This window comes from Suncus etruscus, chromosome 2 (assembly GCF_024139225.1).
Source record: "Suncus etruscus isolate mSunEtr1 chromosome 2, mSunEtr1.pri.cur, whole genome shotgun sequence".
Taxonomy (NCBI): domain Eukaryota; kingdom Metazoa; phylum Chordata; class Mammalia; order Eulipotyphla; family Soricidae; genus Suncus; species Suncus etruscus.
Window position 1 is genome coordinate 13,205,555 of NC_064849.1, and position 13,243 is coordinate 13,218,797.

A 13,243-nucleotide genomic window follows, 5' to 3' on the forward strand; every position below is an offset into this window, starting at 1 on the left:
GTGTGGTCTAGCCACTTGCCATGGGATGGGAGAAGACGACCAGTCTCAGTGCCCCCTGCGTCAAGCTACAGATTTCAGGACAGCTTTGAACCTACAAGACACTTCAGAAGAGGGGAGTCTATGCGAAGAGTATATGGAAGAAATGCCAAGCACAGTGGAATCTGTGAGTGGGGAACAACCTGGGATGGCCCAGAATTCTGGGATTGGGGATGAGAGGAAGAAAGCCTCCTGGCCACCCTGCTGCAGACCTGGAGAAGCTTTTTGTGCCCCTGGCCCCAATCACTCAGAGAACCAAGAGGCACAGAGCCCGATGACCCAGCGAGAGGGCCCAACATTTCCCAAGATAGCCTCTTCCTGTAGGAACTCTGCCCAGGGCATGTGGACTCCAGAAGGGAGCACTCCCATGCAGGAACCCAACTCTCTGTGTCCAGCCCTTCCAGACCATGTGGGGGACTCTCCTATAGAGGATCCTGAGTGTCCACTTTCCCCCAACCCAGTGGAGGGACCAGAAGGCTTCCTAGAGCTTCCAGCCAAGTGCTCAACTGAAGTAGGCAGCCAGCAGTGGGCACTTAGCCCTGGTGGGCCTGCTTCCCTGAGTGTAGACAGGAGCACTTCTGAGCACATTGTGTCTGTCCTACAGGCCTCGAGCCAGGGAGTCACGGGGCTGACCAAGGGGGGTGATGTAGGGACACCAGAGGACTGGGGTCGCCCAAGTCCATCCCCCAAAAACAACAGCACCAAGGGACTAAGAAGTCCAGAGAAGAGGTTCAGAGCCAGACTGGCCTTAGCACATAAGACTTTCTCACATTTTTTTGAGTCAAAAGTCTTAGAAAAAGAGGAGACAGAGGCAAGTTCATCAGGCCAGAAGGAGAAGACCAAAGCACGCTCCAGCTCCTGGAGGACTTTTTTGAGAAGCAGAGATTCAAAATGCCCTCGAAGACCCACACTGGGGGATCCGAGCCCACGACCCCAAACCCTGACTCCCCCCAATGCTGTCCGAGAGCAGGCTCACAGTCCTGGGAACCTCGTGTTCGGAGCTCACTGGGCACCCCCACAGTCCCACACACAAATGCCAGATATTGCCATGGCCCCCGTAGATCACCGGAGAAAAAGTGAACCCACCATCAAATGCACAAGCTCGCCGGAAGGCAGTTGCCCATCCACAGATCTCCCGGACAGAGCCTGGCCGCTGCTGCCCCACAGCCCACAGGCAGTGGCCAGCCTGACTCAACCCTCCAGCTCAGCCTGCTGCTTAACATATGCCAGCCACACAGTGCCCTGCAAGCCCCTGAGCCCCAAACCGTGCAGCCCCAGACCCAAAACTCAACAGCTGGACCTTCACTGCCCTGGCCGAGGCAGCGCCGTCTCCGTGGCTTCCCTAGGGAACTACAGCAACATAGATGGTGGCCCAGAGGCTGCCCCTGAGAGATGCAGGAGACCCAAGGCCCGAACAAGTCTCCTGCTTTCTCTGCAGACACTAGCTGGCCAGAAGGAAGAAGGCAGGAGAAAATTCCCGCACCGTCTGAGCACAGCCCCTTCACTCGGCCACCTGCCTGTGACCCAGGTGAGTTATCATCTCTAGCAGCCTGTCAGCAAAGGTCTCTTTGCTAATCTCTCAAAGAGAGAAAAGGAGAAAGGTGCAGGGGGATGTTCTGAGTGAGGGGAAAGGAAAATAAACCAATGTGTCTGAGAGGTTCCCGGCTTCTGCCCCTAAATGCTCAGACCTTTACCAGTACATGTAAAGTGGGGCTCGATATCTCTTTATCATTGTTTTTTATGTTTGCTGTATGATTCAAGCTATTTTGTATTTCATTTTTAATCAATTGCCTATCCATGCCTTTTTTACTCTTTTCCATTGGTCTGTTCTAAAAAAAATTTTTTTTGTGCTGTCTTCCAGTGTTTTTGTGCATCTAATCATACTTAAATTTAAATTAGACTTGTTTTAAATTGCTTCATTGTAAGGAATAATGCAAGCATTGATGGTGCCTCTGAAATTCCTAGTGAAACAAAATGGTCTGGGGCCAGGGAGATTGGTCAAAGGGCTAGAATGCAAGCCTGGCATGCATAAGACCTCATGTTCTACCCTAGCACTACATTGTTCTCTGGGCCCTTCAAGGTATGACCTTGGTCAACTTAATCCTGTGGAGCATAAGGACTAAACCATCAAACTCACAGCCAGTTTGCGTATTGCTGATAATAGCCCCTGGATACTTGAGCACTGCTTAAGAGGCTTTTGAACTTAATCAACTGAAGTTGGTCTCCCACAGCAAAAGCTTTCATGCTAGACAAGGTAACATTCTGACATACACTATAAAGGTACAAAGGCAGGAGAGGAGCAAGAGTAGAATCAGGGATTCCTCACGAAAAACCAAAGCACAGATTCAACAACACTGAGAACATGACATCTGAGTCGCAACCACTCAACTTTGCAATCTACCTGCCAAGGGAATAGTTAGGGAACAGTCTAAGGATCAAGATTGCAGCATAGCTGGGTGGAAGGGAGAAGAGTTTATTCTCATGGACCAAGAGTCCAGGTAGCCTTAAGAACTCTTGACTCCAAAAAAAGGACCCACAACATTTTTTATATATTTCAAACAAACAAACAAACAAACAAACATTCTTATGCAAGAATTACAGTTAAGTTAAATTATCGTTAAGGCTGATGTACCTTCCTCCATTCCTGTGCTCTGATGATTTGGGCTTCCCAAAACAAGGTAAGTCTCCCTTTATCTTGTCTGCATCCTTTCTTTACCACATTCTTTTCTCTTTTGATGCCCATAAATTCCTTGTCAGGTGTTTTTTCACTCCCCAGTTTTCCTCAATTTCCGTTCACATTTCTAGCAAGCCTTTCCAGTAGTTATCATGAAGCCAGGGTGGGTATGCTACTTAGACTTCCAAGTTTATTCGGAATGACAGAATTATCTGTCAAGGGTGGGTCATGGGATATTATAGTCCCAATTGTTTCTGCATGATGTTTTAGGAATCTTTCTCACAAAACCTCTATCTAGATGGGTTTTAACCTATAAGGTTCTAGCCTGTCCTCTATCTAGATGAATCTGAACACGTAAGATATTAATAAACTGGGACAGATATCACAGAGGGTAGGAAACTTGCCTCATATGCAGCTGACCTGAGTTTAATCTCTGACAGCATATATGGTATCCTGATCCTGGGGACCAGAAATGATCAGATTCAGTAATGATTCCTGAATACAGAGCCAGGAGTAAGCCCTGAGCAATATTGGGTATGATCTTGTCAACCCCCCAAAGGATTCTAGCAAACTATAAATAAATGCATGTCAGATACACATGCACAATTGTACACACAGTGAACAAGCTGACCCAGGACAAACCTGGGTTTGATCCCCTGCGCCTCATATGGTCCCCCAAACCAGGAGCGATTTCTGAGCGCATAGCCAGGAGTAACCCCTGAACGTCATCGGACGTGGCCCCCAAACCAATAAATGAATAAACAAAAAAGAATACTAATCTACACGTCTTGCTTCCTTGTCTCTATGCTTCTTTGCTATGTTCTGCCTTGAACATACCTTTTCTTTTCTACTCTCACATCTTTCTAAATAAGTTTCAATTTTAAAAAACTTTCTATCTTCAGAGAGAGAGAGAGAGAGAGAGAGAGAGAGAGAGAGAGAGAGAGAGAGAGAGAGAGAGAGAGAGAGAGAGAGAGAGAGAGAGAGAGAGAGAGAGAGAGAGAGAGAGAGAGAGAGAGAGAGAGAGAGAGAGAGAGAGAGAGAGAGAGAGAGAGAGAGAGAGAGAGAAGATAACTGAACTCAGGAGGAAGGGCAGTAAGGTCTGAGAAACGCACTCTTCAACGGAAGCTGTAAGGAGAGCACTAAACTTTACTTCGAATTATGTGGGCTCCATCTTGTGGCAACTCCTGGAACAGCAGGCTGCGACTTGGAGCATATTGGAGTGTCTTCCTTCCACTGTGGACGGTGTAACGGAGTAATGATTATTTTATTTCCGATACCTTCATATAACGCTTACTAATGTTTGTTACATTTTATTATGTACTTTCTATGAATAATTTTTTATGTTTATGGTCATCCACATGAAAAGGATCTATTGTCTACAATTTCATATCTAAAGTTTTGTTTTAAAGTTCTTAAATTCAGAAATATAGAAATTGGACATCCACAGCCACTGCTATGTAACCAATGGGCCCAGCCCTCACAATTTCACCATTAATCTCAGAAGAGATGCAAAGCCAAGCTGATGGAATTTAACGAGCCCAGTTCTACAGATCTTGGAGTTAGTTCCGATAGCAACATGGCCACAGGACACTTCTAATTTCCAAACTACTGACAGTCCAGTAGAAGTGCACCAAATTAGATCAGAAAGTAGAAATAGAATCCAATTAAACTCAGTACAATAGCACAGAAAGCTCAGTAAAAGTCTCAATGACTTTAATGGTCCCATTGTTAAGATATAACAATTCCTTTCACTAAACTACTTTTTGACTATTTCCCCTTAGCCATTTTGTGTACAATCAAAATAAAATAAAATTATTTTGTGCTAAGGGGGGGCAGATTAGGGGGTGTGTGGGGAAATTGTGGATAATGGTGGAGGAAATATTAAACCTGATGATGGGATTGGTGCTAAAATACTGAATGCCCAAAAAACTATATTATGAATAACTTTGTAAACAACAGTGTTTAAATAATGTTAAAAATACTATAAAATAGGGGCCAGAGAGATAGCATGGAAGTAAGACATTTGCTTGCATGCAGAAGGTCGGTGGTTCGAATCCCGGCATCCATATGGTCCCCTGAGCCTGCCAGGAGCAATTTCTGAGCATAGAGCCCTAAAAACCACAAAAAAAAAATGCTAATAAAATAGATTTATAAACATAAAATTTAAACATAAAAAGTAACAGAGAAATCTGTTGATAAGTAATTGTAAAAAAAAAAAATCTCTAAATAACTTCCACCTAAGTCATAAATAACCCATGCCCAGAGGACCTTGCATTCCTTCTCTCTGGTCCTCACCTCTGTGTCAACTTTCACTGATACATTTTTTTGCCTTATATACTAATTTTCTGTTTAAATTTGCACCTTAAACATCATAGTTTTTTTTTGTGGGGGGGGGAGGCCACAGCCGTTTGATGCTCAGGGGTTACTTCTGGCTAAGCGTTCAGAAATTGCCCCTGGCTTGGGGGGGACCATATGGGACGCCGGAGGATCGAACCGCGGTCCTTCCTTGGTTAGCGCTTGCAAGGCAGACACCTTACCTCTAAGCAACACCTCTCCGGCCCCCATAGTTTTGTGGTTTTTTTTTTTATTTTCTTTTTTGTTTGTTTTGTTTTGTCTTGTTTGGGTCCCACCCGGAAGTGCTCAGGGGTTACTCCTGGCTCTACACTCAAAAATCGCTCCTGGCAAGCTCGGGGATGCCAGGATTCAAATCATCGTCTTTCTGCATGCAAGGCAAAAGCCCTATCTCATGCCATTTCTCTGGCTCCCCATAGTTTATTTTTTAACATATTTTTAAATGAATGTAAATAAAACTTGGTCTTCCCTTCAATCTATCCATGATGACTGCTTTTATTTATCTTCAAATTCATTTTGTTCTATGTCTAACATTCTTATCTTTTGTTGTTAAAAAGAATTAATCTCAGACTTGCCCTTTAAGCTCTTGTTCTCTCTTGCTTGCTTGTTCCATGCATGTTTTTGCTTGTGTCTACATTTTTCTAAGAAAATTTCAGTCAATGAAAATTATCTTGCTTAACTGAATAAAAGATGAATTATTTTTTAGTCCACAAACCACACGTGTTTATCAGTGATTTTTGGTAAACTTCTAGGGTTTCTGTTTGGGTCTCCCCAGGAATAGAGATTGTCCCCCCTACACCACTGCCCTCCCCCACATACGTGTTTTTCCTGTGTTCCCAGGATGGGCTGGGTTATGTCATCAGAGTCATATCTTTGACTTTACTGGATACACTTATTTATTTTTCAAAATTATTGTGCTGAATTATACTCCACCCTTAAGTTTCTTTTACCCCATGTTCTCATTAACATTTACTTGATACTGTCCATCTTTTTCATGTAAGCCATTTTATTATGTAGTAAGAGTTCTCATTGTGATCTTAATTTGCATGTCCCAGTATCTTAAGAGGTTCAGCACCCAATTTCAATTTGGATATATGCTTTTGGGACATGTCTGAACAAATCTCTTATTCAGTAATCTCTCAAACTGTCTTTTTCTACCAACTGTATATATTCTAGAAAAACAACAACAACCTGTATTGGCTAAATGTGAAATAGCTATTCTCCACTTCTCCACTCATCTTTTTTAAGAGTTTATTTTAATGCAAATATATTTTAATATTAATTTAATGGTATAATAAATCTATCTTTTCACCCAAAAGTCATGAATGAGTAGTACCTTCTAGCACCTTCTTTTGAATCTTTATTTAAACAGCAAGATTTACAAAGTTTATCACAATGTGCTTGTTTCAGGCCTTCAATGTGCTAACACCAAACCCACCACCACTGTCCACCAATATCCCCAGTTTTCTGCCCACTCCCAAGCCTACCCCTTCAGCACACACAAAATAATAGTTTGCATTTCTTGTTTCAACACAAACTAAAACATAAAATTACTCTTGCATTAATAATTCCCTTTGTGATGAGGGTTGCTGCTGAGATATATGGGGTGACATGTGTTGGCTCTCTGAGGTTGTACACATATGACTCTCTGAGGTTGCACATTATTAGCTATGTTGTCAACATATTTGACTGAGCTGTTCATTATTTTGGATGCACATACACTAGTATCTGCCACCCATCTCCCAAACTTGCTTCCTTATCAGGCACAAAATAATTTACTTTATATTGTGTGTTACAAGAAAGAATATCAGCAGGCCCCCAGCCGTCCTTGTCTTTTTCCCCTGACTCCAGGCCTTCCCTGGGTGCCAGCTCAGATGGCCAGAAGTGGGTTCAGGTGGACTCTTAGTCAGGTTCCTCAGTACTCCAGGGGGGAGGTGCATGGGGAGGAGGGTGGGCAGACATCTGGCTTCTGATTTCGTCCTTGATTCTGGAGACCAGCTCTTGCCAGGTATAGGGTTTTTCTCCCCTGGACTTCAGTTTTTCCCTGGGCACCGGTCTAGGTGGACTCTATAGGGATCAACAGGCTTTCCCCCTATCTCTCCCTACACTAATGGTAATGCGCTCTGGGAGGAGGGCAAGCTGTTCTAGCACTGGTTTATATTGGGACAGTCAGTGGAATTTTTTTCTCTTTGTTTTCATATTGATAATATTGTGTGCATATATTCTATATATCCATAACATCCATCTTGTATTGGGACCTTGATACTGCCCTACAAAGCTCATTTCTAATATTTTACTGCCTCAGTTCCAACCCTTACTTCCCCCCATCCTCCCATGTAGGTGCAGCTAATGACATGAAGCTCACCACATAGAATGATAAGTGCAGTTAGAGAAATAACTACACTGAAAACTATCATAGCAAATGTGAATGAATGAGGGGAAAAAGAAAGCCTGTCTCGAGTACAGGTTGAGGGTGGGGGTGGGGAGTAGTAGATCTTGGGAAATTGGTGGTGGGAATCCTGCACTGGGTGAAGGGGGGTGTTCTTTATATGACTGTAATCATACAAGTACAATATATATTTGTAATCACGGTGTTTAAATAAAGATAATTAAAAAAAAAAGAATATCAGAAAAATGAGATCGAGTGATAGCACAGTGGTTGGGGGTGTTTGCCTTGCACATGGCTGACTCAGGTTCAATCCCTGGCATCTCATATCGTCCCTCAAACCTGCCAGGAATAATTTCTGAGTGCAGAGCCAGGAGTAACCCCTGAGTCCCTCTAGGTGTGGCTCCACAATAGAAAGAAAGGAGAAAGAAAGAAAGGAAAAGAAAGAAAAAGAAAAGAAAGAAAGAAAGAAAGAAAGAAAGAAAGAAAGAAAAAGAAAGAAAGAAAAGAAAGAAAGAAGAAGAAAGAAAGAAGAAAGAAAGAAAGAGAAAGAAAGAAGAAAGAAAAAAGAAAGAAAGAAAGAAAGGAGGAAGAAAGAGAGAAGAAGGAAGAGGAAGAAGAAAGAAGAAAGAAAGAAAGAAAGAAAGAAAGAAAGAAAGAAAGAAAGAAAGAAAGAAAGAAAGAAAGAAAGAAAGAAAGAAAGAAAAGAAAGAAAGAAAGAAAGAAAGAAAAAGAAAAAGAAGAAAGAAAGAAAGAAAGAAAGAAAGAAAGAAAGAAAGAGAAAGAAGAAAGAGGAAGGAAGGACATATCAGAAAATAGACCAATAAAAATCATTTTAAATAATTTTTTATCTCAATAGTGCTACTGAAATCACTGAGGATTCACTGAGCTGGTTGGTGCTAGTTGAGGCTTCTGTTCTATCATTTTTACTTATTTAGCTTGCTGATCTTATACATAACTTTTCAATCAAATTTTCTGTGTGGTTATTGGGTTGTCAGCACTATGAAATTTGAAGGCGTTGAGCAGCTGCCTATGCAGCTATATTCTAAGAGCTGAAACTATTTGTTGGGTTGGCAACTTGATGAGTGTCAGTTGTGAAATGAGGCCATTTCTATGCTGTAAAATTGTCAGCATAGGTGTAGACTGCTGGGATTTCCTCCAGGAGTGGGGATACATATCATATTCTTAGAAGGGCCCAGAGTTCTCAGCCTGGACCAGTCTACCTGGGAGATTTGGCACCATGTCTTCTTTTCAAAGTTAGTTGTGAAACTGGGCCATTTCCCTTGTACCTGTCTTTTTTAAAAATCACATATGTTATTTTAACATTGACATCTCTGAGGTGTTTTGAAATTCCATTGGTTTGCTTCTCCTTGTGTCAATTCAGTGTCTTCATTACTGTTGTTATACAGTAGACCATGCTATTCAATTCACTAAATGTTCTCATCAGTTTGACAAAAACATTATGCATTGAACTATTCAGTTATGAGCCATACATACTATGTACAAATATTTAATAATATATAAAGATTTCTGTTATACAATGCAACTATAAATATATAATTTAGCAAGTAAGATTATTGAAGATATTCATAAAATCTATAAAAAAATGCAATCAAGAAATTAAGCCACAGAAATAGTACAGCAGGTAGGGTACTTGCCTTGCATGCAGTTGACCCAGGTTTGATCCCCAACACTCCATATGGTCATCTGGGACCCACCAGGAATAATTCCTGCCTCAGAGCCTGGAGTAACTCTTGACTATTGCCAGATATGTGCCCCTTAAAATTAATTAAAAAGAGTTTAAATTATATGAAAGTAGACCTCCCTTGTATTTTTAGTAAATCGTGCTGGCACATTTGGACATATGTAGAAGTGAAAATCTCACTTTAGTCAAAAATTACATAAAATAAATATCTTACAAACTTAAATTTGAAATATAACACTATAAAATGCTAGGTGTAAACACTTGCAATCTAGAGCAATACTTTCTTTTTTTAATTAATCACTTTATTTAAACACCATTTATACAAGGTTGTTCATAATCCAATTGTTTTAGTCATGCTTGAGTTACAGTCAAGCAATGTACAATATTCTTTACCAGTGTACATTTTTCACCACCAGTATCCCAGTTTCCCTCCACTCTCTTCCCTGCCTGCCTATGAGGAAGACAGTTCTCAGCTCTCTCTCTTTTTATCTCTCTCTCACTCATTTTCCACACTCTCTCACACACACACTTACTTTCTCTCTACCCTCTTTTAGAAACTTTGGTTTGCAATATTGTTACTGAAGGGCTATTATGCCTATCACTTTATCTCCTTTCAGCATGCAATATTTGTTCAGAATGATCAGTTGGAACTATCATTGCCATAGTGGTCGCATCTCTGTTCTCTCCCACTATTTGTGAGAAACTGTATACTATGGATCTGTCTTCCTGGCACTTATCTTTAGTGTCATTTATATTATTTCAATACTATTTTTAATATCCTACAAATGAGTGAGATCATTCTATGTCTATTCCTCTCCCTCTGACTTATTTCATTAACATAATACTCTCCACATGCGTTAATATATAAGCAAATTTCCTGATTTACATTTTTTTCCTAACAGCTGCATAGTATTCCATTGTATAAGTATAAGAAAGATTCTTTATGCACTTATTCTTGGGCAATTGGGTTGTTTCCAGATTCTGGCTATTGTGAACTGTGTTCTAATGTATATAGAGATGCAAAGGGATTTTATGCATTGTGCTTTTGAGCTGCTAGGATATATTCATAGGAATCTAATTTCTAGGTCATATGGAAGCTCAATTTCTAGTGTTTTGAGGAATATCTATAGTATTTTCAAAAAGGCTTGTTCAGTCAGCATTCCCACCAGCAGTTAATGAGAGTCCTTTTCTCCCAGCATCCATGCCAGCTCTGGTTGTTCTTGGTCTTTCTGGTGTGTACCAGTCTCTGTGGTGTGAGATGATATCTCGTTGTTCTGATATGCATTTCGCTGATGATTAATGATGTGGGGCATTATTTCATGTGTCTTTTGGCCATCTGAATGTCTCCTTTGAGGAAATATATTTGTTTCTTCTCCCCATTTTTGAATGGAGTTAGATTTTTTTCTTCTTGAGCTCTACCAATCCCTTGTATGTTTTGGATATCAATTCTTTATCAGGTGGGTATTGAATAGTGGGTGAATAGTTTCTACAATTCCATTGGTAGCCTTTGTATCCCAGTCACCATTATTTTTGAGGTGCAGAAGTTTCTTAGTTTAATGAGTCCCACTTGTTTATCTTTGCTTCCACTTGCTTGGCCAGTGTGGTTTTACCCTTGAAGATGCCATTAGCTTCAATGTCATGGACTGTTCTGCCTACACTTTCCCATAGATATTTTATAGTTTGAAGTCTGATAGCAGTCTTTAAACCATTTTGATTTGACTTTCATGCCTACATTAAAGAGATGTCTAAGTTTATTTATTTTTGCATGTAGTTGACCATTTTTCCCAATACCACTTGTTAAAGAAAATTTTCTTACTCCACTTAGTATTTTTGTCCATTTATCAAAGATTAATTGATTATATATTTGAGGGTCAGTTTCAGAATATTCAGGTTTATTCCATTGATTTCATGGTACATCTTTATTCCAATGCCATGCTGTTCTTAATAATAATTTTTGTTTTGACCAAAGTGGATTACAAATCTTTCACAGTAATATTTTAGGCATATAGTGACATTGAATCAGGGGCATTCCCACCACCAATGTTGTGCTCCCTTCACCCCTGTTCCCAGCATGCATCTCATATCCCCAGGCTGCTAGTATAAGTGGTCCCCTCTGTGTCTCGCTTGTTATAGATTGAGTATTGATTCTGTTGTCATTGGCTTTGGGTTTGGTGTTTAAGTCTGATCATTTTTTATTTCTACTTAATGTTCATACGACTGTTTGGTCTTGGTACCCTCCATTATTTCCCCCTTAATTTGTGAGGTGGAATAAGATGGTTCAAGTTATGTGGTTCTGTTTGAAGGAAAGAAAGAAAAAGATAAAATGGGGCAAAAATCAAACAAGCAAAAAATGGGAGGAGTCTTTCTAGAGGCTATAATATCAATTAAGAGAAGAAAGGGAAAAAGAAAGAAAAAAACATAACAACACAAAAAATATCAAACAAAATCCCGAAAAGTTCCACAGCAATAAAGACAACAACCACACAATAACCACAGTCCTGAAATAAAAACAAAACAAAGCACAAAAAAGAAAAACAAAATCAAAACAAAAAAACAAACAACAATAACAAAACCAAAAAAATTATTTTGTGCTTTTTTTTTTTTTTTTTGCATAGGCACAGTGAATATTGGGGAGATTAGAAAAGAAATTCCCTTGACCTAAGAGATACAGGGTTTCTCCGCCCTTGAAGTATACTGTCATGGGAATAACTACATGCTCCATACATATTCTTTTACTCTCCCCTAGGTTCTTTTGAGGTGTCTGGAAACTGTCCGCTCCATCGATGATAAAATCAGGCCTCTGAAGCTAGAGATCTTGGTATAAGCACAGGTCATAGGATGGAGCCTAGGATAGAGTCTCTCATGCTGTTTTAATGTCTAATGCTCTATAGCACAATTTGAAGTTGAGAAAAATGATGCCTCCCATCTTCTTTTCCCAAAGGATTATTCAGAAGTTTATTATTCTATATGAATTCCAGGAGTGTTTGATCTATTTCTTTGAAATATGTCATAGTTATTATATTAAATCTATACAGTGCTTTGGGAAATATTGCCACATTAATTATGTTAGTCCTTCATAAGCAGGGTATATGTTTCTACTTCCTATGTCCTCTTATTTCTTGAAGTAGTGTTTTTTAGTTTTTTGTATAGGTTTTTCACCTTGTTAGCTAAATTGACTCAGATGTACTTTATTTTCTATGGCATGATTGTGAGTGATACTGTTTTACTAATATCTTTTATCCACTTAATTATTAGTATGTAGAAAAACCATGGAATTTTGCATTTTAATTTTGTACCTGCCACTTTAACAAACAAATTTGTTGTTTCTAGTAACTTTTTTGTGGTCTCTAGAATTTTCTAAATATAGTCTCATGTCATATGCAAACAATGAGAGCTTGATTTATTCCTTTCCTATATGGATATCCATATATCTTTTTCTTGCCTAATTGCTATGAGAAGTTCTTCCAATATTATATTGAATACAGGTGGCAAAAAGGGCAAACTTGTTTTGTGCCATATTGTAGAGGAAAAGCTTTTAGTTTTTTCCTTTTGAGTATAACGGGCTTGTGGTAGATGACTTAGACTATATTTATGAGAAGATTGCTCCATTCCCATCTTGTTGAGAGATTTTATCATGAATTGGTGTTGGACCTTGTCAAAAGCTTTCTATGCTTCTATTGTTATGACCATATAATTTTTATATTTTCTGTGTTGACGTGGTGCATTATATTGATTGACTTGTATATGTTAAATCATCCTTGCATCTTTGAAATGAATTCTATTTGGTCATGGTATATGATCTTAATTAACTGTTGGGTTCTATTTGCTAGTATTTTGTTGAGGATCTTTGCATTTGTATTTATCAAGGATTTGGACTATAATTCTCTTTTTTATGATGTGTCTATATGTTTTTGGTATCAGAGTAATGTTAGAGCTTCATAGAATATGTTTGGGAATGCTTTTGTTTCTTCAGTTTCCTGGATGAGACTGAAAAGGATGGACAGTAAGTCCTCTTTAAAGGTTTGAAAGAATTCACTAGTGAAACCATATGAGCTTTTGTGAAGGCCTAGGAAAAAATGATTCAGTACCA

At 39.6% G+C, this 13,243-nt stretch overlaps 2 protein-coding genes across 2 annotated transcripts in view; both read left to right on the top strand.

Annotated features, from left to right (window-relative positions):
* Positions 1 to 89, top strand: part of LOC126001614 (uncharacterized) — a 73,076-nt gene extending 72,987 nt beyond the window's left edge. Inside the window, exon 3 of the mRNA XM_049768894.1 lies at positions 12 to 89. Within this exon, the coding sequence (XP_049624851.1) occupies positions 12 to 89 (78 nt within the window). The remainder of the gene's footprint in view (positions 1 to 11) is intronic.
* A 113-nt stretch (positions 90 to 202) lies between these two features.
* Positions 203 to 13,243, top strand: part of ARHGEF4 (Rho guanine nucleotide exchange factor 4) — a 104,106-nt gene continuing 91,065 nt past the window's right edge. Inside the window, exon 1 of the mRNA XM_049768279.1 lies at positions 203 to 1,564. Coding sequence (XP_049624236.1) covers positions 311 to 1,564 — 1,254 coding nt within the window. The 5' untranslated portion in view covers positions 203 to 310. The remainder of the gene's footprint in view (positions 1,565 to 13,243) is intronic.